The sequence below is a fragment of the Esox lucius genome, chromosome 11 (genome assembly GCF_011004845.1).
Source record: "Esox lucius isolate fEsoLuc1 chromosome 11, fEsoLuc1.pri, whole genome shotgun sequence".
Lineage (NCBI taxonomy): Eukaryota > Metazoa > Chordata > Actinopteri > Esociformes > Esocidae > Esox > Esox lucius.
Window position 1 is genome coordinate 46,909,037 of NC_047579.1, and position 27,107 is coordinate 46,936,143.

Here is a 27,107-nt window from a genome sequence, read left to right on the forward strand (position 1 = left end):
AATGAAATCAGGCTAGACAGAAAATATTAAAAACAATATTATTAAATTCAATAACAATTACATTTTTCTCAGGAAATATAATTTTTAAATAATTAAGAAATGTTTTGAATATTGAGTTACATAACAGCTAATATTTGAACAGAAGTTGACAAACAGTAAAAAAATACCCACATGCATTAAAAACAAAACTGCATAAAATTCCCTTTGAGATTTATATCTGCGATTTTATGGTACAGGACATCTAACTTCATATACTGCCACATACAGAATTCAGACCCATGTCTCTAAACATGTGTTTTGCTTTCACTTTATGGTGGGCAAAAATGTGCAGATGTTGAAGGAGTCTGAACTCTGAATACCTTCCCGAAGGCATCGTATAAAACACTGTAAATTCTACACTGAACAAGAGATATTATTTCTTTGGGAAAGAAAATGCACCACATAAAAACCCAACCATGGCCTGGTTCAATGTGCTTGCCAGACAAATTAAGACTGAAGAATGCAAACAAACCCAAACCCCTTTCACAAAGTCAGTGTTTTAGTTAGAACACTGAACATTCTGGATGCAGTTGCTGGGTGAGTAGTAGAAGTGGTGTAGAGTAATAACAATAACTGCACAAACGGAAGACTATGACTGTGGTCTACAGATGGTTCCCAGATGACCTTTCAAAGAGTTACGGTCCCACAAAAAAGGAAGCAAGAGACATGTGAGAATGAATGCTATTCATATTGATTATGATTCATTTTCCCAAACTAAGGAGGATATGAAATGTGTGTATTTAGGCTACAGTAGGTTCACATCCCTATGTGTTTGATGTCTTGTCCAGGCAGCTGGAACATTCTCACAATATCAAAGATGTGCTACTCTTCAAACAACTGCATTATGCAGCGGGTGCAAAATCAGCATCCTTCATAAAAACTTCAGACTCCTCCAAAAAAGCAACACTCAAAATAACAACAAAATGTGCATGCTGGTGCTTTGCAAATACAAATCAATTTTTTTCCAAACCACTCATACACTTATACAATACAGCAATTTTCCAGAGTGGGATTTCACCATCTTCTGCATCTTCAAGGTTTCCTTCAGAGAATACTTTGGCTACAATCATATGGTGTAGAAAAAAAAAATCATATAGCTCATAGTAAGCTGAGGTGATTAGACCTCATCCAGTTTTTCAGTAGCCATGAAACCAGAAGCACTGTAGTATACCAAAACAGTAGTGCTAAAAGGTGAAGGATTGCATAGGAAGGTTAGAGTCAAGGTACATTCCCAAAAATATCACAATCCGGACCAGAGTCTGCCAGCAGAAAGAATGGTGATCGCTACCAATCACTTGGTCTTTCAGTGGTGAAAGAGGAGCTCCGCATTCAAAATGGATGGAGCTGCCCATCCCATAGACAACAAAGTAAACCTCCTCCTCCTAGAAGATGATGTTTGGCTGCGACAGTCTAGTCATCGGAAGCGGAATGTTCCGGCCTCCATTCTGCGCTACGTTGCCATTGGGTGTGCTGCTGAGCTTGGCATCTTTAAGGCTATAGCGACCCATCTTGGTGTTCTTGTAGTAGATGGAATAGATGAAGATGAAGATAACAGAGATGACCACAACCATGATGGCCACAAAGCCCGCTATGAGGGGCAGGTAATCCTCTGTGACGAGAGACACAAAAGAACAACCAGTCGTCAATTCCAACACACTCGATGTTTCGGCTCCAGCTCAGATTAACACACTGTAACGTAACCTTCACATACACACTGAAAAGAGTCCTAACATGGATTCAGCCTACTTCTGTCAAAAGGAAAGCTAAAGCCTTTATGGGATAACATTTGATTAAAATATACCACCAGTGAGAGTAGAATTATAACATCTAGTACAGAGCTGAAGTCCAAAGAATTAGTTCTAGCTAGCAGCACAACCTGCAACTGACTATAGAACGTGTTCAGAAATCTGTAAATCAGAGATACATTGAGATGGCAAGGGGTAAAGGGCATATAAAAAACAGTGTAGTTAACAGTTAATAATTAAGTTTGTTCAGAAAATATTAATCAGGCCACCAACAAAATAGACCAGCAGGATACCAGAGATATAAGAGGCCCAAGCCAGAAGGCTACACCGGCCAAAAGGCTGTTTATTATATAGTTTTTGTGGGGTAAATAACAGAGACGAAGAAGCATTAATTAGGCTAAATATAGGGTTTATAAATGGTTGATATAGGGTTTTATACAATATAAAGCTGTTACCTTTTAAAATGACCTCTACCACAACAAAGCTGGTTTCCACATTGTTAGTGGCAGTGCAGTTGTAAAGCCCAGCCTCATAGACAGTGAGGTTGCCTCCCGCATCACGGACAAGCTTTGTTGGGTCATAGAACCACTGGATCCTGGGCTTCGGATTACCCTTTGCCTCACACACTAATTCCTCAGGATATCCTTGGAACACTGGTATCCTCTTTGGCAGTTGAGATGCATTGATATGTGGTTTATCTTAGAGACAGAAGTGGGAGTTGTTGAAAATATGACAATAGTAACTTCCTAAACCAAATTTCAGTTATTAGTCAGTGGATGCACTCTTCTCCAAGCCATTAGGTGCCAGTGAATACATTCTGGTTGAGCGAGCAATGTGAGAAGTGTAACTGTTTGGCGAGTTGTGCATTGGACAACAACTCTCAAACTTCAGATTCTCCCGAGCCAGACCAAAAGATGCTACGATGAAGCAAGGCCTTGAGTGTGATTTGGACTTCACGAAATTAGGGGGGGGGGGGACATTTGAGAAGAATGCTTTTTGAAAGTACACAGCAGTCATCTGGGCTGTAAATCAGTAGGTTATGGAGGAATGCACATTAGGAGGATAAATGACCAAGTATGTTAGTTTGGTACCAGTATATTAAGTGATGTCGACAACTCACAGTACACAGTGACGTTGAGAGGTTCTGAAGACACTGTGGGAGGACGTTGTGGTCCCTCTGGTCCCAGGTCCAGCTCTGCCTCACATCTGTACTGAGCTCCATCATCATCACTTCTGGGGGTGATGGTGAGGGTCGGAGACACATCAACTGGTGTCTTCGTACTGTTACTGTAAGTTACATTTAATAAGGATTCATTCCCTTTGTACCACTTGACCGTCAGGTTCTGTACAGGAGCGACGTTCTGGATGTCACACTGCAGACGGTATTCTGTCCCCTCCACCATCGGACCAGAGTGGTCCAGTAGAGAGATGGACATTTTATCTGGTGTCTCTGTGGAAGAAATCCACAAGGTTATGAACCTAATCCACAAAGCTGTTAGTTGAATACACACACAAAAAATCCATCCCAAATTCACAAGAAGGAAAGAACTCACTGTACAGAATGACTGGAAGCGTTTTAGTAACTTGGTTGGTACTAGTGGTGATGTAGCACATAGGTTTTATTGTCCAATCTTCAAGGTTATCCACAAACCAGGTGACAATGGTGGCGTTCAGTTGAAATGCAGTACCTCCCTGTGTGACCTCCCAGCCCATCCCCTCGCAGTCTGTGCATGATGTGCTGCAGTTGACTGAGACTGGATCTCCATATTTCACCACCACACTGGGAGGGTTTAACTCAAGAAGATCATTATGTCCTTAAAAACAAAAGAACAACAACACTGGAGATACTGTTCATCAGGGTTGAATTCATGGCAAATATGAACTTCTAGAAACCAAACAAAATTAGTAATTACAACTAATTTCTTATTTGTGATATAAGTGTAGTTTAATTACATTATGTGTGGCACAGATATGGAAAAGGAAATACCTTTTGGCTTGGCTGTAGGTTGGACAATGTTCCTAGATCCTGGAGTTGGTTGATGTTGTGGCCTTATCTCCACATATATTTGATATTTTGAAGACACTGTGGGAGGAGGTTGTGGTCCCTCTGGTCCCAGGACCAGCTCTGCCTCACATCTGTACTGAGCTCCATCATCATCTCTACTTGGGGTGATGATGAGGGTCGGAGACACATCAACTGGTGTCTTCGTACTGTTACTGTAAGTTACATTTAATAAGAATTCATTCCCTTTGTACCACTTGACAACCAGGTTCTGTAGAGGAGCGACGTTCTGGATGTCACACTGCAGACGGTATTCTGTCCCCTCCACCATCGGACCAGAGTGGTTCAGTAGAGAGATGGACATGTTGTCTGGTGTCTCTGTGATAGAAGATATAACATTCATATGAACCAGTTAAAGAGACATTGAATTTGCAACTAAGAGTTTTAAAATATAATAAAATTAAGCGATAAGGCCTGAAGGGGTATGGTACTGAAAGCTGGTGGTTCCACACAGGTTTGGAACATCCCACAATCTATAGGGTACTTTCTGGCAAGGCTCAGATGACTGTTTTAGCTACCTAGAGATCTAAGATGTTATGGTTGGGGAACATTTGGCGGAAGCACTAGTGACAAAGACTACTCAGCTTGCTGATGATTCATGACAAGACTATTTTTGAGAGTCTTTTGGAATTTGTATCAGTCACTAAATATAAACTGAAATGCGTCTCTGCCTCGAACCCAATCACACCCATGGGAGTGAAAGCTAAGCTCCACCCGTGAACACAATGTCTTTGTAACACACAACATATTCAGAGGATATCCAATAAGTCAATCAATCACTTACACTTTCGAAAGCCCCTTTTAGATCAGCAGTTGATATGTGCTCACACATATACATATATAGTTACTGTATATATACACACACAGCAACTAGATAGCGAAGATTACTTACTGTATACTGTAATGTGTAGAGGCTTTCTGCAACTTCCAATTCCTGGAAATGTTGCATTACAATAAGGCGATATGTCCCATTTAAGCAATCTGTTAACACTCCAGGTGTTGTCATTGATTTTTTGGGAGTCTATGGTCCAGTACAAAGTCTCAGCACTGGTTGTAGTGCTGCACAACACCGAAACTGGATCTTCGTATTTAATCACCATTCTATCAGCACTCAGTTGAAGCGGACATACTGGATCGGCACCTAATGGGTTTGGAAAAAAAGAGAGAATAAGTTAGTTATTTTTAGTTTTTTATTTTAACTTTATTTTAGCAGGGAAAACAGACTGAGACCTGGATCTCTTTTTCAGCTGTGCCCTGTGTAAACATGTTGACATGTACAGTTTTAGGCACACACAAAAAAAATACATTTACAGAAAGAACATTTCAAAGACATACAATTGAACAGAAACAGTGCTTCATTACATTTATAAAATGGCCAAGGGACGCCAGAGTGTTTAACTTAAGTTTGATCTGCAGTTTGTTCCATAAATAAGGAGCAAAGGAACTGAATGCAGTTCTACCCAACTCTGTGGAGGCAGCTGGAGTCTCTAATATAATCTATGTCTATGATCTGGCTTTGAAATGTGTTAGTCTAATAGAAATTAAAGATTATATATATGGAAGTAATTTTAAAATAAGTGCTTAATAAATAAATAAGACAGCATGTTGCTCTCGCCTCACAGAAAGAGAGGCCCAACCCACATGTTGATATGGAATATAGTGATGAGTTGAGTAACTTTCACCAGTGATAAACCTGAGTGCACAACGATAAACAGCATCCTGTGGTTTTAATGTGTTTGCCGAAGCATGCATATAGATTATTACCTTGTAATATCCAACAATAACTTCAACAAAGCTAATTCCATTAGCAGAATGAAAGGGGAAAAGTGTGGTAAGATTTGATAAGCAGTTGGATCAAAAGTTGCCAGTGGTAAGTACAGGAAAGGAGTCAGGACGGATACCCCACCTTCACAAAAATGCGAACTTTGTTTCTGCAAATCTTAAGTGGAACGTATATGCCATTGCAGCTAAATGTAACCTACTTAAAAAAAACATAAAGCCCATCTCCATGTCATTTAACTATGAATTCAGTTAACTGATGTTTATGTGTTACCGCTGGATTCAACATAATACATGCTAGAGCCCTGAGCAAGGGAGTTTAGCACAAATGTTCGTTTAGTGTTGTATTTTTCGTAGTATTTTTTCAGCTACATAGTTTTATCAAGGAATATGCCTACGAAAACCGGATACAAATCTTAAGAGGACAATACCGAGCTTGTTTCAGAAGGAAACGTGACGACTCGTTTAGTGCGCTACAAAAACTCACTTGATTCTGATCCGTTCAACAGCGACAACAGTTCCCAAGTCAAAGCGATTGAAATAAGCCGATTTAGGTACAAATCCTCCATTGCCTCAACGCGACACACCGGAATGTCTAACGTTCAGTTATTTTACAACCTCTGAACAGATCTAGTTCAGCTACTTGTGATCTACTCGGGCGCTTTCCTCCAGTTGATTGTAAGTGGGAACAGCACGGCGCCTACTTGTTGTACGCAGCCAGTACGGCCCATTCCCTCATATCACTCAACTCCACTCCCCTCCCCTCCCTTTTAATCGGAAGCAAGAATCCCCGCAAGCTCCAGAGCATTTATGGAGGGCCAGGCGGTCTGTGTTCCATTTTGTAACGAGACCACATTAATAGCCTAAATAGCATATCGCAAGAAATTCATTTCAAAAAGCAGACGGAAAACAAAGCTGCCTCTAGTCCGACTGTTCTTGCTTTGTTTTACTCCTGGTAATAAAGAGAATGGCGAGTAATTTGTATTTAATGTCCTGATTACATTTAATCTCACCAAGCAGCAAAAAGTGACACATTCACCATAGCAAGAAGAAGTACGATACTGGTGGTCTGCTGGATGGGTTGAGCTGGGATAAGAGTCCCATTAGCCTGCATTTCCACGGTTCAAGCCACACCGATGACCGTGCTGATGAGCCGAGTCCTCCTTAAATAAAACATTTGGATAGTCATTTAGAAAAGGCCTTACCTCGGACAGAGATCCTGGCTATCGCAGAGACCATTCCCAGGGTATTCCGGGCAAAGCATGTGTAGTAGCCAATATTGGCCCCTGTGGCGTCTTCAATGATCAGCGTATCATTGTTCTCCACTTTCACATTTGGGGCACGGTAGAACGTCCAGGAGTACTCAGGCGGAGGGTTTCCGTTGGAATTGCACTTCAGCGGAGTCGAGGAACCAACGTCAACCTCTGTGTCCCGCAGCTCCAGAATGTTCCTTGGCATGACTGGAGGCAAAAGAGTCACTATGAGCACACGTCAACCACAACTGGCACTGTCAAATATAGAGCCATGCTGAGCATCGCCATGTCTGAATTTAAACTTTTGGGACTTTTCCATTGTTTCCAGTCCACCAAAAGCACAGCTAAATCAACTGAAAGTTATCAAATGAGAACTCAGGTCTACTGGCTTGATCCTTGTTAGGGACGCTTCTTGGTGATAACGGGATATTAAGAGTGTCATTCACATTAGTTGGAATATACAACAGGTAACGTAACAGGTAAAAATGTCAGAGATACAGTTCAATTAACAATGCAGGTAATCCAATTGGAAAAGTAGTGTAGCCGAAACAAGGACACATGCTAAATGTCTATTTAGATCATTTAGGCGAATTTGCTCGAAACCATTATGCCCTCACAAGAGCCAAGATATGTAACATTCATGTGTGCAAGTTTCTGATAGGAAACCCCTTAGTCTGCAAAGTAAATTTGCCCTGTGCTTACTTTTTTTTTAAACTTTGGCAAAGTCTACAGAAGCAAACTCTGCAAAACCATACTCTGTTTAATACATGTTCACATTTTGGGAACAGAAAGCTGTATTCAGATCAAATGTTTCATGAATTAACCTAATTCAGTCTCACTCCATAGGTCTTATTCTTCAGACTTATATATAAAGTGGGTTAAGTGGCTCTGCATCCATTTTTAGTGCGAGTAACCACACAGCCGTGATCAGGGAGGAACGCGTGCCCCTCGGTCAGCACACCCAACGTCCCACCTCTAGAAGCAATAGATGCACAAACCAACGAGTTGACTGTCCTTTGGCAGATGACCGTTATTACAAGTGAGCCAGTCTATTGTCACTATGTCAACAACTCACAGTGCACAGTGACGTCGAGAGGTTCTGAAGACACTGTGGGAGGAGGTTGTGGTCCCTCTGGTCCCAGGTCCAGCTCTGCCTCACATCTGTACTGAGCTCCATCATCATCACTACTGGGGGTTATGGTGAGGGTCGGAGACACATCAACTGGTGTCTTCGTACTGTTACTGTAAGTTACATTTAATAAGGGTTCATTCCCTTTGTACCACTTGACAACCAGGTTCTGTAGAGGAGCGACGTTCTGGATGTCACACTGCAGACGGTATTCTGTCCCCTCCACCATCGGACCAGAGTGGTTCAGTAGAGAGATGGACACATGAAATGGAATCTTTACAAATATAAAGGTTACATCTTAGATTAAAAACAATGAATGATGAATAATTTCATATTGTGAATATCTGTAACTGTGTGCTACACAATAAGGGTACTCACTGTAAACAATTACACGTGGAGCCTCCAAACACTGTCTTCCGTCTTGCAAGGTGATGTAGCATTTTGGTTTTATCTCTCAGGTAGTCAAGTTCTCCACATTCCAAACCAAATAGTTGACTTTTGATAAAGCAGTACCTCCCTGTGTGGCCTCCCAGCCCATCCCCTCATGGTCTGTGCATGATGTGCTGCAGTTCACTGAGACTGGGTCTCCATATTTCACCACCACACTGGGAGGGTTGAGTTCAAGGGGACAGGAGGGACGTGTGGACCCACCTACAGGTGAGAGCACATGAGGTGATCCAACATGGCAACAGTGGACATGTCGTCCCCCACCGATGATGCAGCACCTCTCTTTGGCCAAGTGACATTTCGCCTGGGCATAATGAATTTCAGTTGACTGCTGTATTACCATTACTTAGGCCAACTGATGGGATTTTTTTATTGTGATACATAATAATAAATATAATTTTGGATGTCTAGTACAAGATATAGTATCTCACAGAAGTGAGTACACACCTCAAAACTGGTACTGCAATCACTTAAAAAATACTGTAGAGCAGTGTATCCCCTCCCCCTCCCGTCTGACTCAAGGTTGCCAGACAAGCTGCAGGATTGGGCAGAAACGTAGGCTGCTTCTACGAGCTTCCAATGGCAAGAGACGACGAGTCGTACACAGTAAGTTTTTTTTCTGTTAATTATGTTCATGCTTAATTAACAGAAAGAGATATTTTGCAAAGTAATTATGTATTGCAAAAATTAACTAATTGTCATTAGTCAAATATAATCGTAAAGATGTATGCTCGTATGTGACAGTACATTGTTAACGTAAGAACAAGCACAAGCCTATGTCACTGTGTAACCGATAGATACAGCTATTAATTTAGATGACACTATAAGTGAAAGCGGCCAGCTGTATTTTTTTTACTCACCCTGCAGCACATGTCCATAATGCTAAAATATGTGATGTGAAAGATTACATGACATTCTACTATTTTTGGCTGTAGAACTTGCATGAAAAACAAGTTGGCTACAAAAAACGTTCCAAGTGGGCCAAATTTTTTTAACATCATAGGCTACACTGTGCTTTTCATTAGTGTTGTGGACATTAGAAAAAGTTATTTTACCTTGGAATTGCGCCTAGTGCTTCCAAACCAACACTAACATAGTGCATAGCCCAAAAGGTAGAGAATGTTTATTTTGAGTTAGCACTTGTACTGCTCTCACTTGTTTCAGCCTGATTCAGACAAGTACAAAGGTTTTTGTCATAAGTAGGCTAACAAATAACAAAACATTTGCCACAGCAAGTATAACGCGGGACAAATTCAATATCACCAATGGCTATCACAGGGTTGTTTTCAGTCCCATCAGAAAAGATTTAGAGTAACTAAATAACATTAGCAATGGTCATAACAGGTCAACTTGCAGCATGTGTAACTTAGTCCACAATATACGCAAAGAACGAATGAGGAATACTTTTTTCCAAGGTAAAGTTAGGCTTCTGTCTCAATTATGTTTCAAATTGCCATAATGGTCGTGCTAATGTTGTTTTCCTCAGCGTTTCAGCATAAGGACAGAGAAACGGGCTCTGATAATGCATTGCTAATGTTAGCATACGTCCATCTGAGCTAACGTAACGTCACTTTGCACGAACATGCATAACTTTGTTCGACTGTCATGAATATACGAAATGCCCATTGACATCAAGTACAGCGGTAGTCAAACGTAGATGAATCTTACCTGTCCAGGAGAAAATTAGCAACGTTGGCGTCTGTCTTCAAATTCTTCTCCATTTTTAGCCGTCTCCATCTTTCAAAGGCATTTCCTATACAAATTCTTGTTTTATTTCGGACTTTGTCATGACGTATTTCGGAATTATAACGAGGACTTTTAGATTTCGTAACGTTAGACATTATTTATCCGACTAGAGTTAAGGTAGGTTAGAGCAGAGCTGGCATCCCGGATCCTGAAACACCACTGACTTTGTGATTGGTAGATAAGTGGAGGGTGGCGGATCAGGCCAAAACACAACATGACAACATCAACATCAGTTGAGGGCTGCAACTCTCACTTTTAAATAACAATATCCTGGCCAGACTACTGTTGTCAGTGATATAAGTATTTGAAATGAACATGATTTCTTAATGTCTAGTGACACATCAGGGCCATTTTATGATTTATTGAAATAGATTTCTTACATACGGTTCCTTTAATGTTTAAACCGCTGTCAACAAAAGTGAGTACACCCCTAAGTAAAAAATGTCCAAGTTGGGCCCAATTGAAGGTGTGTTACATTTGGTCTTATTGCTCGCACACTCCCTCATAGTGGTCACTGGAAGTTCAACATGCCACCTCATGGCAAAGAACTCCCTGAGGATCTGAAAACTTAGGGGTGTACTCACTTTTGTTGCCAGCGGTACAGTGGTCAAAACAGGTGAGTGACATTTTTGATACATTAAATATAATGCTTTATTATGTGGTCAATTAAACTCCCCTGTGTTTTGTTCTGTAGAAAATAAAGTGCAGTAAATGCCATCACCTACCTCAGTTATAGACTTTTTCCTTGGTCTGACAAAACTATGTGCAGCAGCTCCTACAAGTGGGATAAATAGTTGTATAGGTACAAATAGCAATTCTAAATGGCATTCTAAATGTGCAATCGAGGCAAGTTGAAGGAGTAAGGTAGAGTATGCAACCGGAATGCAGAAATAGCAGCAATGAGGTCCCTGAGGCAGACATGTACAGTGGGGAGAACAAGTATTTGACACACTGTGTCAGGACTCAGCCCTCCTGAGCTGTTTCTGTCATTACATCTCCCCGAGTACCAGTCTCCTTGTTCCCGGCACTCCATGAAGGCACCCGTAATCACCACTGATCCTGAGCACCTGCACCAGTCTACACACCTGGGGGGCTGATTGCCACTCTCCCTATAAATAGGAGAGTTCTGCTTTCAGTCCCTGCCGGATTATTGTACAGCCATGTAATTGTTACAGTGTTCTCTACCTAATTAAGCAAGCTATCCTATTTCCCGAGTATCCTGTTTTTGTTATCTTCTGCTCACCTTGGTTTTCCCCCGTTCGTTTCCAGCCCCTTGTTCCGAGACCCGTCCTGTACCTCCCTCCCAACCACCTTTCTGCCTTCCCGTTATCGACCTTCGCCTGGACTGACTCCCCGCTCTGTTAACTGAACCCTGCCTGACTATTCGACCATTCTTGCCTCCCGGACTTCGTACCTCTGCTACCCACTATCCACCCTCCAACAATACATTCATACCCGCCTACGTAATTCTCACGTATCTCCACTGTCATCTCCGACTACTACTAGAATCATCATCATTGTCCTTTTACCCTGGTGTCTGTATCTGCTTCTGGATCCTACCTCTGTCCTGGGTCCCGGGAATCGTGACACACTGCTGATTTAGCAGGTTTTCCTACTTACAAAACATGTAGAGGTCTGTTATTTTATCATAGGTACACTTCAACTGAAAGAGATGGAATCTAAAACAAAAGGGTTCATGGGAGTTTGCCCAACCAATCCACATGTGTTTTGTGGATTTGGAGAAGGCATTCGACTGTGTCTCTCGCGGCATCCTGTGGAGGGTGCTTCGGGAATATGGGGTCCTGGGTCCTTTGCTAAGGGCTGTCAGGTCCCTGTACGACTGAAGCAGGAGCTTGGTCCGCATTGCCGGCAGTAAGTCAGACTTGTTCCCTGTGCATGTTGGACTCCGGCAGGGCTGCCCTTTGTCACCGGTTCGGTTTGTAATGTTTATGGACAGAATCTCTAGGCGCAGCCAGGGGCCGGAGGGTGTCAGGTTTGGGGACCACACGATTTCATCTCTGCTCTTTGCGGATTATGTTGTCGTGTTGGCCCTTTCAAGCCAGGACCTTCAGCATGCACTTGGACGGTTTGCAGCCGAGTATGAAGCGGTGAGGATGAGAATCAGTACATCCAAATCCGAGGCCATGGTCCTCAGTCGGGAAAGGGTGGCTTGCCCACTTCAGGTTGGTGGAGAGTGCCTGCCTCAAGTGTCTAGGGGTGTATCTAGGGGTCCTGTTCACGAGTGAGGGAAAGATGGAACGGGAGATTGACAGACGGATCGGTGCAGCTTCTGCAGTAATGCGGTCGATGTATCGGTCTGTCGTGGTGAAGAAAGAGCTGAGCCGCAAGGCGAAGCTCTCGATTTACCGGTCAATCTATGTTCCTACTCTCACCTATGGTCATGAGCTTTGGGTCATGACTGAAAGGACAAGATCCCGGATACAAGCGGCCGAAATGAGCTTTCTCCGCAGGGTGGCTGGGCGATCCCTTAGAGATAGGGTGAGAAGCTCGGTCACCCGGGAGTAGCTCAGAGTAGAGCCGCTGCTCCTCCAAATCGTGAGGGGTCAGCTGAGGTGGCTTGGGCATCTGTTTCGGATGCCTCCAGAATGCCTTCCTGGGAAGGTGTTCCGGAACCCGTCCCACCGGGGGGAAACCCCGGGGAAGACCTAGGACACGCTGGAGGGACTATGTCTCCCCCGGCTGGCCTGGGAACGCCTCGGTGTCCCCCCGGAAGATCTGGAGGAAGTGTCTGGGGAGAGGGAAGTCTGGGCATCTCTGCTTAGACTGCTGCCCCCGCGACCCGGCCCCGGATGAGCGGAAGATAATGGATGGATGGATGGATGGATGGGAGCTGAAAGTCTGTATTGCCCAGCAACAGCCCCGAAACCTGAAGAATCTGGAGAAGGTCTGTATGGAGGAGTGGGCCAAAATCCCTGCTGCAGTGTGTGCAAACCTAGTCAAGAGCTACAGGAAATGTATGATCTCTGTAATTGCAAACAAAGGTTTCTGTACCAAATATAAAGTTCTGCTTTTCTGATTTATCAAATACTTATGTCATGCAATAAAATGCAAATGAATTACTTAAAAATCATACAATGTGATTTTCTGAGATTTTTGTTTTAGATTCCGTCACTCACAGTTGAAGAGTACCTATGATATAAATTATAGACTTGTACATGCTTTGTAAGTGGGAAAACCTGCAAAATCAGCACTGTATCAAATACTTGTTCTCCCCACTGTTTATGTAACAACTGTAAAATGCAAGTACGATGGCAATTCTAAATGTGCAGTGAAGGCAAGTTGAATGTGCAAGGTGCATGTCCAACTGAAATGCAGGGATAGCAACAGTGAGCTTCCCGAGGTAGACACATACCTGTAACAGCTGAAAACTACCATATCAGACTTTGCAAGGCAGTGTCAGAGTCCAGTAGTACAAAGGGAGTAGTGCAACATGGTCCGTGAGTGGCGGGGGGTGTGGTTAGTGATGGGGGTCTTAGTGTGGTTAGTGATGGGTCACCAGGGTTACAGTAGATGGAAAAAAGCTGTTCCTGAGCCTGCTGGTGCGGGAATGAAGAGACCTGTACTGCCTGCCTGATGGTAGAAGGGCAAACAATTTGTCGCATGGATGTGAAGGGTCCCTGATGATACTGCGCATCCTATGCAGACACCACTTGTGCTGGAGGTCTACGATGGTTGGGAGCTGGGTACCAGTGATGTGCTGTGCAGTTTACCACCCGTTGCAGGGCCTTCTGGTCTGTTACGGAGCAGCTGCAAAACCACACTGGCGCAGTTAGTCAGAATGATCTCAATTGTGCCGCTGCTGGCCAGTAGGAGACGCTGGCTGCTGCTCCCAGGCAGCAGGGGGCGATCGGCGCTGTGGCGCAGGGACAGGGGCGGCGGAAGGCCGCGGAGCAGGAAGCGGTGCGTGCCTAATGGCCAGCCTACAGCCTGGCCAGCCTGCACGGGGTCGAGGAGGCACCGGACAGAGGGGGCGCCATCTGGACTTCCCTCGGGCACCCACTCAGCCCCCCCCCTAAAAAATTCCTGGAGGGACCTCAGACCGAGCGTTGGGCACCCTCTTCTTCCTCCGGCCTCCCCTGCGTCCTGTCCTTCCTGCCTCCTGCAAGTCCTGCAGGAGGCCCTTCACCAGCTCCCCCTGTTCTTTGGTGAGGGGCTTGACCACTCCGCACTGGTCCATGCCCCACAGCGGCACCCCAAACCCGTCTTGGGGCAACCCCCAGCATTGCTCTGCAAGGGGATCCTCCTCCACTCTCACATAGACCGCTTCATTCTCGTCCGAGGAGAGGGAGTCAGACCCCCAATCGCCCCTCCAGGTATACATCCTCTGGAGGGACTGCCTGCTGGTTCCAGTTGTGGTGGCTCGTTCTGTCACAAAAGGTGGTGTAGTGATGTGTTGCGGGAGCAAGGAAACAGGTGCAGGCAGGGGTAGTCGGTGTGGAGTCAAGAAATAGAGAATAAATAAACACCGAGCACAAAACACACAAAAGCAAAGGGCTGACTAAAGCAGCAAAAACAAAAATATGCAATGGAACAAGTACTTACGAACAACGGCACCAAACACGACAAGAACAATGAGCCACAATGTAAGGCGCAGAGGGGAAACATTTATACACACAAATTAGCTTGATTGGGACCTGGTGTGAAAAATTGGAAACATGTGACAGTCCGGGATGTGTTCGTGTGATATGGGACTTGAAGGTGCACGGAACGGTGGCGCTGCTGCTCACCTAACCGTGACAGTTGGTCATCTCCACACATGCCCAGTCAGAAGTGGTGAGTACTTACCAACAGCGGTCAGAGGAGGAACAGACCACAAACGGGCAACTGTTTTTTAATGCTTGAGGGAGGAATGTGTCACAACACAGTGCATTGCACCCTGCTGCGTAAGGGGCTGAGTAGCCACAGACTGTTCAGAGTTCTAAGTGTTGCCCTGGCCTCCAAATTCTCCTTTGCTGGACCAACAAGTACGATCCACAGCGGCTCCACTCCACAACTTACAGGACTTGAAAGATCTGCTGCCAATGTCTTGGTGCCAGATATTACAGGGCACCTTCAGGGGTCTGGTAGAGTCCATGCCTTGGCGGGTCGGCACTGTTTTGGTGGCCCGCAGGGGACCAACATCATATTAAGCAGGTGGTCATAATTCTCATCCATAAACACATTCCCCCTTTAAAACAATCTAAATTTGTTACAGTTCCTCTGTTTAATTTAATCCCACAGGGTTCAAATGTAGAAGTTAAGCAAACTAACATCATGAAACATGGAAAAATAGATATGTGTTTATATTTATTTAACTTTGTAGCACTGATGAACAACCAAGTTACATATTATATTAAACTATAAAATGTGTTTTTTAAAAAGAATAAATACAAACTAACTGGGTGGAAAGTGAAATCAGGCTAGACAGAAAATATTAAAAACAATATTAATAAATACAATAAAAATGAAATTTTTCTTAGGAAAAATAATTTATGAATAATTAAGTAATGTTTTGAATATTGAGTTACTTAACAGCTAATATTTGAACAGAAGTTGACAAACAGTAAAAAAAATACCCATATGCATTAAAAACAGAACTGCATAAAATTCCCTTTGAGATTTATATCTGTGATTTTATGGTACAGGACATCTAACTTCATATACTGCCACATACAGAATTCAGACCCATGTCTCTAAACGTGTTTTGCTTTCACATTATGGTGGGCAAAAATGTGCAGAAGTTGAAGGAGTCTGAACTCTGAATACCTTCCCGAAGGCACCGTATAAAACACTTTGGAAATGTAAATTCTACACTGAACAAGAGATTATTTCTTTGGGAAAGAAAAGGCACCACATAAAAACCCAACCATGGCCCGGTTCAATGTGCTTTCCAGACAAATTAAGACTGAAGAATGCAAACAAACCAAAAAAAAATCCCCTTTCACAAAGTCAGTGTTTTAGTTAGAACACTGAACATTCTGGATGCAGTTGCTGGGTGAGTAGTAGAAGTGGTGTAGAGTAATAACAATAACTGCACAAACGGAAGACTATGACTGTGGTCTACAGATGGTTCCCAGATGACCTTTCAAAGAGTTACGGTCCCACAAAAAAGGAAGCAAGAGACATGTGAGAATGAATGCTATTCATATTGATTATGATTCATTTTCCCAAACTATGGAGGATATGAAATGTGTGTATTTCGGCTACAGTAGGTTCACATCCCTATGTGTTTGATGTCTTGTCCAGGCAGCTGGAACATTCTCACAATATCAAAGATGTGCTACTCTTCAAACAACTGCATTATGCAGCGGGTGCAAAATCAGCATCCTTCATAAAAACTTCAGACCCCAAAAAAGCAACATTCAAAATAACAACAACATGTGCATGCTGGTGCTTTGCAAATACAAATCAGTTTTTTTCCAAACCACTCATACAATACAGCAATTTTCCAGAGTGGGATTTCACCATCTTCTGCATCTTCAAGGTTTCCTTCAGAGAATACTTTGGCTACAATCATATGGTGTAGAAAAAAAAATCATATAGCTCATAGTAAGCTGAGGTGATTAGACCTCATCCAGTTTTTCAGTAGCCATGAAACCAGAAGCACTGTAGTATACCAAAACAGTAGTGCTAAAAGGTGAAGGATTGCATAGGAAGGTTAGAGTCAAGGTACATTCCCAAAAATATCACAATCCGGACCAGAGTCTGCCAGCAGAAAGAATGGTGATCGCTACCAATCACTTGGTCTTTCAGTGGTGAAAGAGGAGCTCCGCATTCAAAATGGATGGAGCTGCCCATCCCATAGACAACAAAGTAAACCTCCTCCTCCTAGAAGATGATGTTTGGCTGCGACAGTCTAGTCATCGGAAGCGGAATGTTCCGGCCTCCATTCTGCGCTACGTTGCCATTGGGTGTGCTGCTGAGCTTGGCATCTTTAAGGCTATAGCGACCCATCTTGGTGTTCTTGTAGTAGATGGAATAGATGAAGATGAAGATAACAGAGATGACCACAACCATGATGGCCACAAAGCCCGCTATGAGGGGCAGGTAATCCTCTGTGACGAGAGACACAAAAGCACAACCAGTCGTCAATTCCAACACACTCGATGTTTCGGCTCCAGCTCAGATTAACACACTGTAACGTAACCTTCACATACACACTGGAAAGAGTCCAAACATGGATTCAGCCTACTTCTGTCAAAAGGAAAGCTAAAGCCTTTATGGGATAACATTTGATTAAAATATACCACCAGTGAGAGTAGAATTATAACATCTAGTACAGAGCTGAAGTCCAAAGAATTAGTTCTACCTAGCAGCACAACCTGCAACTGACTATAGAATGTGTTCAGAAATCTGTAAATCAGAGATACATTGAGATGGCAAGGGGTAAAGGGCATATAAAAAACAGTGTAGTTAACAGTTAATAATTAGGTTTGTTCAGAAAATATTAATCAGGCCACCAACAAAATAGACCAGCAGGATACCAGAGATGTAAGAGGCCCAAGCCAGAAGGCTACACCGGCCAAAAGGCTGTTCATTATATAGTTTTTGTGGGGTAAATAACAGAGACGAAGAAGCATTAATTAGGCTAAATATAGGTTGATATAGGGTTTTATACAATATAAAGCTGTTACCTTTTAAAATGACCTCTACCACAACAAAGCTGGTTCCCACATTGTTAGTGGCAGTGCAGTTGTAAAGCCCAGCCTCATAGACAGTGAGGTTGCCTCCCGGATCACGGCCAAGCTTCACTTGGTGATAGAACCACTGGATCCTGGGCTTCGGATTACCCTTCGCCTCACACACTAATTCCTCAGGATATCCTCGGAACACTGGTATCCTCTTTGGCAGTTGAGATGCATTGATATGTGGTTTATCTTAGAGACAGAAGTGGGAGTTGGTGAAAATATGACAGCAGTAACTTCCTAAACCAAATTGCAGTTATTAGCCAGTGGATGCACTCTTCTCCAAGCCGTTAGGTGCCAGTGAATACATTCTGGTTGAGCGAGCAATGTGAGAAGTGTGGACAACAACTCTCAAACTTAAGATTCTCCCGAGCCAGACCAAAAGATGCTACGATGAAGCAAGGCCTTGAGTGTGATTTGGACTTCATGAAATTAGGGGGGGAGAAACATTTGAGAAGAATGCTTTTTGAAAGTACACACCAGTCACCTGGGCTGTAAATCAGTAGGTTATGATGGAATGCACATTAGGAGGATATATGACCAAGTATGTTAGTTTGGTACCAGTATATTAAGTGATGTCAACAACTCACAGTGCACAGTGAAGTTGAGAGGTTCTGAAGACACTGTGGGAGGAGGTTGTGGTCCCTCTGGTCCCAGGTCCAGCTCTGCCTCACATCTGTACTGAGCTCCATCATCATCATTACTGGGGGTTATGGTGAGGGTCGGAGACAGATCAACTGGTGTCTTCGTACTGTTACTGCAAGGTACATTTAATAAGGATTCATTCCCTTTGTACCACTTGACCGTCAGGTTCTGTACAGGAGCGACGTTCTGGATGTCACACTGCAGATGGTATTCTGTCCCCTCCACCATCGGACCAGAGTGGTCCAGTAGAGAGATGGACATGTTATCTGGTGTCTCTGTGGAAGAAGTCCACAAGGTTATGAACCTAATCCACAAAGCTGTTAGTTGAATACACACACAAAAAATCCATCCCAAATTCACAAGAAGGAAAGAACTCACTGTACAGAATGACTGGAAGCGTTTTAGTAACTTGGTTGGTACTAGTGGTGATGTAGCACATAGGTTTTATTGTCCAATCTTCAAGGTTATCCACAATCCAGGTGACAATGGTGGCGTTCAGTTGAAATGCAGTACCTCCCTGTGTGACCTCCCAGCCCATCCCCTCGCAGTCTGTGCATGATGTGCTGCAGTTGACTGAGACTGGATCTCCATATTTCACCACCACACTGGGAGGGTTTAACTCAAGAAGATCATTATGTCCTTAAAAACAAATGAACAACAACAACGGCGATACTGTTCATCAGTGTTGAATTCATGGCAAATATGAACTTCTAGAAACCAAACAAAATTAGTAATTACAACTAATTTCTTATTTGTGATATAAGTGTAGTTTAATTACATTATGTGTGGCACAGAGATGGAAAAGGAAATACCTTTTGGCTTGGCTGTAGGTTGGACAATGTTCCTAGATCCTGGAGTTGGTTGATGTTGTGGCCTTATCTCCACATATATTTGATATTTTGAAGACACTGTGGGAGGAGGTTGTGGTCCCTCTGGTCCCAGGACCAGCTCTGCCTCACATCTGTACTGAGCTCCATCATCATCTCTACTTGGGGTGATGATGAGGGTCGGAGACACATCAACTGGTGTCTTCGTACTGTTACTGTAAGTTACATTTAATAAGAATTCATTCCCTTTGTACCACTTGACAACCAGGTTCTGTAGAGGAGCGACGTTCTGGATGTCACACTGCAGACGGTATTCTGTCCCCTCCACCATCGGACCAGAGTGGTTCAGTAGAGAGATGGACATGTTGTCTGGTGTCTCTGTGATAGAAGATATAACATTTATATGAACCAGTTAAAGAGACATTGAATTTGCAACTAAGAGTTTTAAAATATAATAAAAAGCGATAAGGCCTGAAGGGGTATGGTACTGAAAGCTGGTGGTTCCACACAGGTTTGGAACATCCCACAATCTATAGGGTACTTTCTGGCAAGGCTCAGATTACTGTTTTAGCTACCTAGAGATCTAAGATGTTATGGTTGGGGAACATTTGGCGGAAGCACTAGTGACAAAGACTACTCAGCTTGCTGATGATTCATGACAAGACTATTTTTGAGAGTCTTTTGGAATTTGTATCAGTCATTAAATATAAACTGAAATGCGTCTCTGCCTCGAACCCACTCACACCCATGGGAGTGAAAGCTAAGCTCCACCCGTGAACAATATATCTTTGTAACACACAACATATTCAGAGGATATCCAATAAGTCAATCAATCACTTACACTTTCGAAAGCCCCTTTTAGATCAGCAGTTGATGTGCTCACACATATACATATATAGTTACTGTATATATACACACACAGCAACTAGATAGCAAAGATTACTTACTGTATACTGTAATGTGTAGAGGCTTTCTGCAACTTCCAATTCCTGGAAATGTTGCATTACAATAAGGCGATATGTCCCATTTAAGCAATCTGTTAACACTCCAGGTGTTGTTATTGATTTTTTGGGAGTCTACGGTCCAGTACAAAGTCTCAGCACTGGTTGTAGTGCTGCACAACACCGAAACTGGATCTTCGTATTTAATCACCATTCTATCAGCACTCAGTTGAAGCGGACATACTGGATCGGCACCTAATGGGTTTGGAAAAAAAGAGAGAATAAGTTAGTAATAAATTTTTAGTTTTTTATTTTAACTTTATTTTAGCAGGGAAAACAGACTGAGACCTGGATCTCTTTTTCAGCTGTGCCCTGTGTAAACATGTTGACATGTACAGTTTTAGGCACACACAAAAAAAATACATTTACAGAAAGAACATTTCAAAGACATACAATTGAACAGAAACAGTGCTTCGTTACATTTATAAAATGGCCAAGGGACGCCAGAGTGTTTAACTTAAGTTTGATCTGCAGTTTGTTCCATAAATAAGGAGCAAAGGAACTGAATGCCGTTTTACCCAACTCTGTGGAGGCAGCTGGAGTCTCTAATATAATCTATGTCTATGATCTGGCTTTGAAATGTGTTAGTCTAATAGAAATTAAAGATTATATATATGGAGGTAATTTTAAAAGAAGTGCTTTATAAATAAACAAGACAGCATGTTGCTCTCGCCTCACAGAAAGAGAAGCCCAACCCACATGTTGATATGGAATATAGTGATGAGTTGAGTAACTTTCACCAGTGATAAACCTGAGTGCACAACGATAAACAGCATCCAGTGGTTTTAATGTGTTTGCCGAAGCATGCATATAGATAATTACCTTGTAATATCCAACAATAACTTCAACAAAGCTAATTCCATTAGCAAAATGAAAGGGGAAAAGTGTGGTAAGATTTGACAAGCAGTTGGATCAAAAGTTGCCAGTGACTCAGAATGGTAAGTACAGGAAAGAGTCAGGACGGATACCCCTCCTTCACAAAAATGCGAACTTTGTTTCTGCAATTCATAAGTGGAACGTACATGCCATTGCAGCGAAATGTAACTTACTTGTCAGCCCATCTCCATGTCAGTTAACTATCAATTCAGTTAACTGATGTTTATGTGTTACCGCTGGATTCAACATAATTAATAAATGCTAAAGCCCTGAGCAAGGGAGTTTAGCACAAATAGCAGTATCTCCCGTTTATCTCAACAATGTTCGTTTAGTGTTGTATTTTTTGTAGTATTTTTTCAGCTACATAAAGTTTTATCAAGGAATATGCCTACGAAAACCGGATACAACTCTTAAGAGGACAATACCGAGCTTGTTTCAGAAGGAAACGTGACGTCCCGTTTAGTGCGCTACAAAAACTCACTTGATTCTGATCCGTTCAACAGCGACAACAGTTCCCAAGTCAAAGCGATTGAAATAAGCCGATTTAGGTACAAATCCTCCATTGCCTCAACGCGACACACCGGAATGTCTAACGTCCAGTTATTTTACAACCTCTGAACAGATCTAGTTAAGCTACTTGTGATCTACTCGGGCGCTTTCCTCCAGTTGATTGTTAGTGGGAACAGCGCGGCGCCTACTTGTTGTACGCAGCCAGTACGGCCCATTCCCTCATCACTCAACTCCACTCCACTCCCCTCCCTTTTAATCGGAAGCAAGAATCCCCGCAAGCTCCAGAGCATTTATGGAGGGCCAGGCGGTCTGTGTTCCATTTTGTAACGAGACCACATTAATAGCCTAAATGGCATATCGCAAGAAAGTCATTTCAAAAAGCAGACGGAAAACAAAGCTGCCTCTAGTCCGACTGTTCTTGCTTTGTTTTACTCCTGGTAATAAAGAGAATGGCGAGTAATTTGTATTTAATGTCCTGATTACATTTAATCTCACCAAGCAGCAAAAAGTGACACATTCACCATAGCAAGAAGAAGTACGATACTGGTGGTCTGCTGGATGGGTTGAGCTGGGATAAGAGTCACATTAGCCTGCATTTCCATGGTTCAAGGCCTTAAATAAAACATTTGGATAGTCATTTAGAAAAGGCCTTACCTCGGACAGAGATCCTGGCTATCGCAGAGACCATTCCCAGGGTATTCCGGGCAAAGCATGTGTAGTAGCCAATATTAGCCCCTGTGGCGTCTTCAATGATCAGCGTATCATTGTTCTCCACTTTCACATTTGGGGCACGGTAGAACGTCCAGGAGTACTCAGGCGGAGGGTTTCCGTTGGAATTGCACTTCAGCTGAGTCGAGGAACCAACGTCAACCTCTGTGTCCCGCAGCTCCAGAATGTTCCTTGGCATGACTGGAGGCACAAGAGTCACTATGAGCACACGTCAACTGCAACTGGCACTGTCAAATATAGAGCCATGCTGAGCATCGCCATGTCTGGATTTAAACTTTTGGGACTTTTCCCCGCGACCCGGCCCCGGATAAGCGGAAGAAGATGGATGGATGGACTTTTCCATTGTTTCCAGTCCACCAAAAGCACAGCTAAATCAACTGAAAGTTATCAAATGAGAACTCAGGTCTACTGGCTTGATCCTTGTTAGGGACGCTTCTTGGTGCTAACGGGATATTAAGAGTGTCATTGACATTAGTTGGAATATACAACATGTAACGTAACAGGTAAAAATGTCAGAGATACAGTTCAATTAACAATGCAGGTAATCCAATTGGAAAAGTAGTGTAGCCGAAACAAGGACACATGCTAAATGTCTATTTAGATCATTTAGGCGAATTTGCTCGAAACCATTATGCCCTCACAAGAGCCAAGATATGTAACATTCATGTGTGCAAGTTTCTGATAGGAAACCCCTTAGTCTCCCAAGTGAATTTGCCCTGTGCTTAAAATTTTTTTACATTTTGGCAAAGTCTACAGAAGCAAACTCTGCAAAACCATACTCTGTTTAATACATGTTCACATTTTGGGAACAGAAAGCTGTATTCAGATCAAATGTTTCATGAATTAACCTAATTCTGTCTCACTCCATAGGTCTTATGCTTCAGACTTATACACTCACCTAAAGGATTATTAGGAACACCATACTAATACTGTGTTTGACCCCCTTTCGCCTTCAGAACTGCCTTAATTCTACGTGGCATTGATTCAACAAGGTGCTGAAAGCATTCTTTTGAAATGTTGGCCCATATTGATAGGATAGCATCTTGCAGTTGATGGAGATTTGATGGATGCATCCCAAAGATGCCTCTATTGGGTTGAGATCTGGTGACTGTGGGGGCCATTTCAGTACAGTGAACTCATTGTCATGTTAAACAAACCAATTTGAAATGATTCAAGCTTTGTGAAATGGTGCATTATCCTGCTGGAAGAAGCCATCAGAGGATGGGTACATGGTGGTCATAAAGGGATGGACATGGTCAGAAACAATGTTCAGGTAGGCCGTGGCATTTAACGATGCCCAATTGGCACTAAGGGGCCTAAAGTGTGCCAAGAAAACATCCCCCACACCATTACACCACCACCAGCAGCCTGCACAGTGGTAACAAGGCATGATGCATCCATGTTCTCATTCTGTTTACGCCAAATTCTGACTCTACCATCTGAATGTCTCAACAGAAATCGAGACTCATCAGACCAGGCAACATTCTTCCAGTCTTCAACTGTCCAATTTTGGTGAGCTTGTGCCCACAGGACTGCCGCATACTGGATGTTTTTCCCTTTTCACACCATTCTTTGTAAACCCTAGAAATGGTTGTGCGTGAAAATCCCAGTAACTGAGCAGATTGTGAAATACTCAGACCGGCCCGTCTGGCACCAACAACCATGCCACGCTCAAAATTGCTTAAATCACCTTTCTTTCCCATTCTGACATTCAGTTTGGAGTTCAGGAGATTGTCTTGACCAGGACCACACCCCTAAATGCATTGAAGCAACTGACATGTGATCGTTTGATTAGATAATTGCATTAATGAGAAATTGAACAGGTGTTCCTATTAATCCTTTAGGTGAGTGTGTATAAAGTGGGTTAAGTGGCTCTGCATCCATTTTTAGTGCGAGTAACCACACAGCCGTGATCAGGGAGGAACGCGTGCCCCTTGGTCAGCACACCCAACGTCCCGCCTCTAGAAGCAATGGATGCACAAACCAACGAGTTGACTGTCCTTTGGCAGATGACCGTTATTACCAGTGAGCCAGTCTATTGTCACTATGTCAACAACTCACAGTGCACAGTGACGTCGAGAGGTTCTGAAGACACTGTGGGAGGAGGTTGTGGTCCCTCTGGTCCCAGGTCCAGCTCTGCCTCACATCTGTACTGAGCTCCATCATCATCTCTACTGGGGGTGATGGTGAGGGTCGGAGACACATCAACTGGTGTCTTCGTACTGTTACTGTAAGTTACATTTAATAAGGATTCATTCCCTTTGTACCACTTGACAACCAGGTTCTGTAGAGGAGCGACGTTCTGGATGTCACACTGCAGACGGTATTCTGTCCCCTCCACCATCGGACCAGAGTGGTTCAGTAGAGAGATGGACATGTTGTCTGGTGTCTCTGTGGAAGAAGTCCACAAGGTTATGAACCTAATCCACAAAGCTGTTAGTTGAATACACAAAAAATCCATCCCAAATTCACAAGAAGGAAAGAACTCACTGTACAGAATGACTGGAAGCGTTTCCTTAACTTGGTTGGTACTAGTGGTGATGTAGCACACAGGTTGTATTGTCCAATCTTCAAGGTTATCCACAATCCAGGTGACATTGGTGGCGTTCAGTTGAAGAGCAGTACCTCCATGTGTGGCCTCCAAGCCCATCCCCACATGGTCTGTGCATGATGTGCTGCAGTTGACTGAGACTGGGTCTCCATATTTCACCACCACACTGGGAGGGTTGAGTTCAAGGGGACAGGAGGCACGTGTGGGCCCACCTACAGGTGAGATCAGAAGATGAAAAGAAAGCATGGCCACACCGTGTTTGCATCGTACGGATGAACAGGCCTAACTTGGAACCCAAAGTTATCCCAGGTACAAGCATACGCTGCAAAAGGGTCAACTAACGATTGGTCATGTTAAATAATATTTCCTGCAACAAGGATCACTGTGAACAGGCATGGATGCTACATTGCCCTCTACCACATTGCCCTCTTCTGGTTATGAAGTGTTATTGGTGCCTGCCATTATGAAGTATGATCCAGTTATTAAATAACCTTTTCGATTTTAATGCAAAACAAAGCAACCATGGTTCTGTTTTCCTAGTATTCTTGAAATGTTTTAATATATGCTTTCAGTTAGTCAATCAATCAAATATATTTATAAAGCCCTTTTCACATCAGCAGATGTCACAAAGTGCTTTTACAAAACACCTGGCCTTAAACCCCAAGGAGCTAGCACACTTGATTACATTTTTTAAAACAAATTATCTCTCTTTGATTAGAGGAATCAGATATGATAGTTCAGAGCTACAAGAAATATGTGATACGACTGCCGGGGAGATTTGACAACTGCTGATGTTAGCACATTTGCATAGTAAGTGCTGAAGTCTTAGATACGAACAAAACATGCCTTTAAAAAAATACAATTTTGATAATATATTGTAAAATTACAATTACTTGTTCATATACGTCGGCTCACAATTAAAGCGCCTGGTTGAAATGAAAATCCTATAATTTAGCAACACATTTACTTTACCTGCAATACAAATGAGGACGGAAAATCCAAGAAAAATACGAATACACATTATTTCCCAAATCTTGAATAAAACTCCTTTTGTATTCACAAAAATACTTTAAAATTGTATCATCAAAGATTTCAATGTCCAGTCGACATACGCACACCGCACAACTCTTTAACACGCACATTAGTCAGTATCGCATTTTAATTTACTAGAACTGTGGGGTGACATTCCGAGAAGACACGTGTTCTTTACTGGAAGACCCCTTGTAGTCACTCGCCATGCCCACTGGACTGTGGGGAACATTTGGAATTTCCAAATCTTTGTTTGTTGTGTGCTCCTGCTTGTGCGTTCGTTATACTACAATACACGAACAACAGTTGCGAACGTACAATATGGCCAATTGTTAAGTGCTTCCATTTGATTTGATTTTTTATTTTTAAAGAAAGCACACCCTTTGTATACTACCGTTCAAAAGTTCTGGGTCACTTAGAAATTTCTTCGTTTTCCATGAACACATACATTACATTTGTTTGAATAGGAAATATAGAAAAACTAATAGGAAATATTGTCATTGACAAGGCACTAAATGATTTGTAAATCCTCCATTTGCAGCAATTACAGCCTTGCAGACCATTGGCATTGTAGTTGTCAATTCGTTGAGGTAATTTTAATAGATTCTTGAAGCACCTCCCACAAGTTGGATTGACTTGGTGGGCACTTCTAACGTACAACCCTGTCAAGCTGCCCCCACAGCAGCTCAATAGGGTTGAGAACCCATGACTGTGTTGGCCACTCCATTATGGACTGAATAGCAGCTTACTGCTTTTTCCCTAAATAGTTTTTGCATATTTTGGAGCTGTGCTTTGGGTCATTGTCCTGTTGTAGGAGGAAATTGGCTTAAATCAAGTGTTGTCCACAGGGTATGGCATGGCATTGCAAAACGAGTGATAGCTTTCCTTCTTTGTGATCCCTTTAACCCAGGACAAATCTTCCACTTCACCACCACCAAAGCAACCCCAGACCATCACATTGCCTCCACCATGCATGAAAGATGGCGTCAAGCACTCCTCCTGCAACTTTTTATTTGGTCTGCGCCTCACGAATGTTCCTCTTTGTAATCCGAAC

The 27,107-nt window shown here is 42.9% G+C and overlaps 1 protein-coding gene across 1 annotated transcript; it reads right to left on the minus strand.

Annotated features, from left to right (window-relative positions):
* Nucleotides 1–26,221, minus strand: LOC105027794 (hemicentin-2). Its single transcript, XM_034295121.1, has 14 exons — nt 25,997–26,221; nt 24,964–25,236; nt 24,535–24,864; nt 22,399–22,653; nt 20,305–20,553; nt 19,694–19,735; nt 7,954–8,241; nt 6,831–7,085; nt 4,739–4,987; nt 3,772–4,164; nt 3,338–3,598; nt 2,905–3,234; nt 2,240–2,482; nt 1–1,648 (listed from the first exon to the last, which is right to left on the minus strand). Exons 1-14 carry the CDS (start codon nt 26,043–26,045, stop codon nt 1,422–1,424), a joined length of 3,444 nt encoding a protein of 1,147 aa, XP_034151012.1. The 5' UTR covers nt 26,046–26,221; the 3' UTR covers nt 1–1,421.
* Between the last annotated feature and the right edge of the window lie 886 nt (nt 26,222–27,107).